At 39.2% G+C, this 5,577-nt stretch overlaps 1 protein-coding gene across 1 annotated transcript; it reads left to right on the forward strand.

The window, feature by feature from the left end:
* Positions 1-2,475: 2,475 nt before the first annotated feature.
* On the forward strand, positions 2,476-5,353 carry LOC111952745 (ras-related and estrogen-regulated growth inhibitor-like protein). The gene is made up of 4 exons (XM_023971641.2): positions 2,476-2,589; positions 2,737-2,790; positions 2,903-2,979; positions 3,680-5,353. Exons 1-4 carry the CDS (start codon positions 2,517-2,519, stop codon positions 4,094-4,096), a joined length of 621 nt encoding a protein of 206 aa, XP_023827409.2. The 5' UTR covers positions 2,476-2,516; the 3' UTR covers positions 4,097-5,353.
* The last annotated feature ends 224 nt before the right edge of the window (positions 5,354-5,577 follow it).

Genomic DNA, 5,577 nt, shown 5'->3' on the forward strand with positions numbered 1-5,577 from the left:
TAAATAAATACATTTGATTTGAATTTGATTTGAAATAAATGCATCCGAGTACAATTCTACTTGCAGAGATAAAATAACTGCTATGTACAAAAAGCCAAATACAATATACAGAAAAGTATGTGGACACTGCTTCAAATTAGTGGATTCGGCTATTTCAGCCAYACCCATTGCTGACAGGTGTATAAAATAGAGCACAGCACCATGCAATCTCCATAGACAAACATTGGCAGTAGAATGGCCATAATGAAGAGCTCAGTTACTTTCAACGTGGCACCGTCATAGGATGCCACCTTTTCAACAAGTCAGTTCGTCAAACTTCTGCCCTGCTTGAGCTGCCCTGATCAACTGTAAGTCCTGTTGTTGTGAAGTGGAAACGTCTAGGAGCAACAACGGTTCACAGAACGGGGCCGCCGAGTGCTAAAGCGCCTAACGCGTGTAGTCTGTCCTCGGTTGCAACACTCACTACCGAGTTCCAAACTGCCTCTGGAAGAAACATCAGCGCAATAACTGTTCGTCGGGGTTCCATGGCCGAGCAGTCACACACAAGCCTAAGATTAACATGTGCAATGCCAAGCGTCGGCTGGAGTAGTGTAAAGCTCACCGCCATTAGATTCTGGAGCCATGGAAACAAGTTCTCTGGAGTAATGTATCACGCTTCACCATCTGGCAGTCCGACTGACGAATCTGGGTTTGGCAGACGCCTGGAGAACGCCACCTGCCCCAATGCATAGTGCCAACTATAAAGTTTGGTGGAGGAGGAATAATGGTCTGGAGCTGTTTTTCCTTGTTCGGGATAGGTCCCTTAACGCTACAGAATACAATGATATTGTAGACGATTCTGTGCTTCCAAACTTGGCAACAGTTTGGGGAAGGCCCTTTCCTGTTTCAGCATGACAATGCCTCCGTGCACAAAGCGAGGTCCATACAGAAATGGTTTGTCAAGATCGGTGTGGAAGAACTTGACTGCACAGAGCCCTGACCTCAACCCCATCGAACACCATTGGCAGAATTGGAACGCCGACTGCGAGCCAGGCCTAATCGCCCGACCTCACTAATGCTCTTGTGGCTGAATGGAAGAAAATCCCCACAACAATGTTCCAACATCTAGTGTTAAGCCTTCAGAGAAGATTGGAGGCTGTTATAGCAGCGAAGGGAGGACCAACTCCATATTAATGCCCATGATTTTGGAATGAGATGTTTGACGAGAAGATGTCCACATACTTTTGGTAATGTAGTGTATCTTAATATCACATTAACCAGCTTTCTGATAATGGAATTATTGTATATACAGCCAGCCTGCAGTAAACTATCAGTGTGCCTTGTGATTTGAGCTACCAAAGATCTCAACCTAATCTAAACCTCTCTTACAACCTGACATTTCAACATTCTTTCCTTATGTTATAAAGCAGTCAGTGAGGAGGAGCCCTGTTATTATTCTAAGAAAAATTCATGCCCTTTTCAAGTGAAACCAAAATATATTTAAAGTATATTAAAACACACTATTAGCTATATCTTCCAATTACAAAGCAGCAACACAACTGAACTTGTGGTTACTTCTGAACTATTTTCGATCATTCACTCCTGCTAAATTAGGATGGCAAATAATTCACCTCAACTTTTCATTTAGAAAAGGGAAAAAAAGTCAGTCACAGTAATGTCTTTAGGTTATCTTTGAAAGGTGTGTTTCCAGCAAACCAAACTTGGTTCTGTGAAAGTTCCCAGAACATTCGTTAGGTCGCGGCAAAATCTAGTGGGCTACAGTCATACCTGTTGATGCCAAAATTATCAAATGTTCTGCTACCATCTAGTGGTTGGTTGTAATATCACAGCACACGTTTGGTTACATAGTACTGTCGCTTTTACAAACGACTCAAAAGTTTCATTGTGTTGTTTGCTGCTAGTTACATATAAACAAAAAATCGTTTCGCAATTATTTACATTTAGGTAATCATATTCAGATAGTAAGTGTACAGTATCCATAAAATGAAATCTTGAAGGCCTACTGTATAAGTTACGCACACTTGCAAAATATTARTTTCCACTCCCCCTTTGCATGCAAACACGTTTATACGTTGTTCTTAAAAAACGAATTATTATCTTTGGTAGCAAAGTAATCAGGCCTTATCTTACACCACTCAATAGTAAAGCACAACAACAGTTTCCCCAATACTGTATGCAAATCCTCAACAGACATTATCCTCATGCGTATGCGTAATTGCCATTTGGAAGATACAATGATTATATCCACAAACTTTAAAAAATAATGTGAGGTATATTTTGTAAATACGTGTGCTGCAAACGTGTTGGTTATTCAAAAGTCGGGTTAGGTTTAGATATTCTTTACGCTAAGACAATAGTTTTCTTCGGTCTTTAGGCTATGCTAAATAAAATCCAGAATGGAATGGTATAGTATATTTCCACGCCCCCTTAACAAGTGTGCGCACCACTCCCCTCTCTGCTACTCAACATCTCAGATGGTCTTGAGCCAGTCAGACAAATAAACAGAAGAAAGAATAATGACAGGCCTCAACGCTTTAAAAATGGATGCTAATGTAGTAGTTATTGGGAAAGACAGGGTTGGTAAATCTGGTGAGACCAAATCTCTCATTATTTATCGTTTGTGCAATGTATTCAAGTCTACAGTGCAATGGTCAGTGGACCATTCTGGCATTTCTAACTGGATCCATTCCTTTCCTCAACATACTTAGTAGGATGATGATGATGATTGTTTCACAGCGCTGACAGTCCACGTTTTAAGTAGAAGATTCATTGGAGAATATGGGAACATTGGTAAGTTTTGTTTGTCTGTCATCACCAGATATTGTAATATCAAGCTAACATTTTACTATTGTAGGCCTATGCAGTACAACTAAATTAATATTTGTCTGTTAATTGCTTTCAGAATCAATCTACAGCCACAATGTTGTCATGGATGGAAGGGACATAACTTTTAACATCTGTGATTCACCATGTTGTCAGGTATTACGAAATGTTAATATTCAATCTGTTATAATGCAGGTTAATGTTTTTCATCATTAATCTTGTTATAGAGGCAGCTCTGCAGAGTGGTCAATAGCGGGCACTGCCACAAAGTCATAAAATCTGAATTTAAACCTAACCTTAACCCTAACCTTAACCACACTACTAACCCTAATGSCTTACCCTAACCTTAAATGAAGGTCAAAAAGCTAACTTAGTTTCATGCATTTTTACAATAGAGCCAAATTTGACTTTGCAGCTGACTTATCTAAGGGAAAATCGCTCAGTTCTGCCTCATGTCAAGACACGCCAACCTGCTGTTATAATATGCCATCATCATGATGTCTGAAACTGTATTCAGTCCTTTGAAATGACTGCAAGAATTCAGTATATTTGGCATCTTATACAGAGCACTTCAGTTAATCATAGGCTTCTTTATGTGCCTTTATGGTGGACACAGATTTATGATGCTGCCATTTTCCCATACTGCAGTGAAGCGCCTGGTTATCTTTGGCATGAATGAGTCCACTTTTACTAGCACCATGCACGACCACAATGACTGGACACAATCGGCCCAGAGAAATAGGGCTTACATGGACTGACTAACTTATCCCAAGATTCTTCCTTTCCCAATACATAACCTTTCACTCTTTGCTCCAAGCAAGCCTATACAAATTGTATATCTTGTAACCTTTTCCAGGATCTGTCCATGGAGACCTCCCCATATGAGAAGAAAGTCCAGTGGGCGAACGGTTTTGTCCTGGTCTACAGCATCTGTGAAAGGGCCAGCTTCAACTCTGTCACCAAGCTGATCCAGTCCATTAAGGACTTCCAGGGAATGGTCAAGGTGCCCATGGTGATCGTAGACAACAAGAGGGACCTGAATCACAGACGGACAGTCCTCAGTGAGGAGGGCAGAATCCTAACCCTGACAATAGACTGCCAGTTCTATGAGGTTTCAGCTGCTGAGAACTACCACAGTGTCCTCATGGTGTTTCACGGACTAATAGACAGGATATGGGAGTCCAAGTCTGCCATCAAGAAGCAAGCTGGAATTAAGGGCATTGTGAAAAGCATGTCTGCAGTTTTTGCCAGGAGACGGACGGATTCGCTGTGAGACTATGGCACAGGGAGGAAGACATTGTATACTGTAATCAATGTATGCATAGGTCTGACATGAGTTGTTGTATGATGTCTGTGCTCTGGCATCAGGACAGGACTTGGTATGTGACAAAGGGATCCAGAGACTGCCTTATGGCTAAGACACGACAATGAAGGGCAGAAACAGGGGAAGATGGCATTGTAGGTGTGGAAATAAATGGCAGTGATCGAAAAAGTGCCCAATTGTCATACTTGAGTAAAAGTGAAGATACCTTAATAGAAAATGACTGAAGTAAAAGTGAAAGTAACCCAGTAAAATACTACTTGAATAAAAGTCTAAAACTATTTAGTTTTAAATATACCTAAGTATCAAAAGTAAATGTACATTCCTTATATATTAATTTACATTCCTTATATTTAGCAAACCAGCCGGCACAATATTTATATATTTTTCCTATGGATAGCCAGGGGCACACTCCAACACTCAGACATCATTTACAAACGAAGCATTTGTGTTTAGGGAGTCCGCCAGATCAGAGGCAGTAGGGATGACCAGGGATATTCTCTTGATAAGTGTGTGAATTGGGCCATTTTCCTGTCCTGATAAGCATTCAAAATGTAACGCGTAATTTTGGATGTCAGGAAAAATGTATGGAGTAAAAATTACATTATTTTCTTTAGGAATGTAGTGAAGTAAAAGTAAACATTGTCAAAAATATAAATAGTAAAAGTACAGATACCCCAAAAAACGACTTAAGTAGTACTTTAACATATTTTTACTTAATAAGTACTTAACACCACTGGGAAATGGAGACTAGTACCCAAAGTTATTGCTATAGTTGTGGCTGACTGCTGCAGGACAGGATTGACTTGGAGAGAGCACACTTTCCACAGAGATTGTAGATCTTGTATATTATTTACAATTAAACAACTCATTTAATTAACTGTCTAATAGCTGCTCTTTACACTGAATACTTTTGCAAAGAAATGCATATGAATATCATGGCCAGTGACCAGTCCAGTGACATTCTGTGGCCGTCTGGTAAAAGGTGCCAAAGTTAGCTCATAAAGAGCTAAATTATAGTTGATCAAATTACTATTATCCTTAACCCATTATCAACTATTGCAGGGCAAACACTTAATAATTACTTTCATACACAAACATAACTTTTTTAAACCAACGTGAGCCCTTTTCATATCAATATTGTTTGTCACCAAGATGAGTGACTAGGCTCCTGGAAATTAATACAATATTGTGATGTATCTCAAGTGTTTATCAAGTTTATCAAGTATATGCATACATTTATGTTTATATTCCTATAATGAAATAAATGAATAAATAAAATAAAAATGTATTGCTATGAGCTGAATAAAACCCCTATACCTTCATCTTATTGACATCTTATTAAATGTATGTATGGGAATACTGAAATAAATATTGACTGTGCAGTATAGTTTGTAAATTACTCTTCTTGTAACGACAGCAACCAATACAGT

The sequence above is a fragment of the Salvelinus sp. IW2-2015 genome, linkage group LG26 (assembly GCF_002910315.2).
Source record: "Salvelinus sp. IW2-2015 linkage group LG26, ASM291031v2, whole genome shotgun sequence".
In the NCBI taxonomy this organism is placed as follows: Eukaryota; Metazoa; Chordata; class Actinopteri; order Salmoniformes; family Salmonidae; genus Salvelinus; species Salvelinus sp. IW2-2015.

What these genes read in the sequence shown, in the direction of transcription:
- LOC111952745 (XM_023971641.2), top strand. Translation starts at nt 2,517, where the DNA reads ATGACAGGCCTCAACGCTTTAAAAATGGATGCTAATGTAGTAGTTATT. An exon ending in AGACAGGGTTGGTAAATCTG is followed by an intron (nt 2,590 to 2,736) that starts GTGAGACCAAAT and finishes ATTGTTTCACAG; the next exon opens with CGCTGACAGTCCACGTTTTA. An exon ending in TGGAGAATATGGGAACATTG is followed by an intron (nt 2,791 to 2,902) that starts GTAAGTTTTGTT and finishes AATTGCTTTCAG; the next exon opens with AATCAATCTACAGCCACAAT.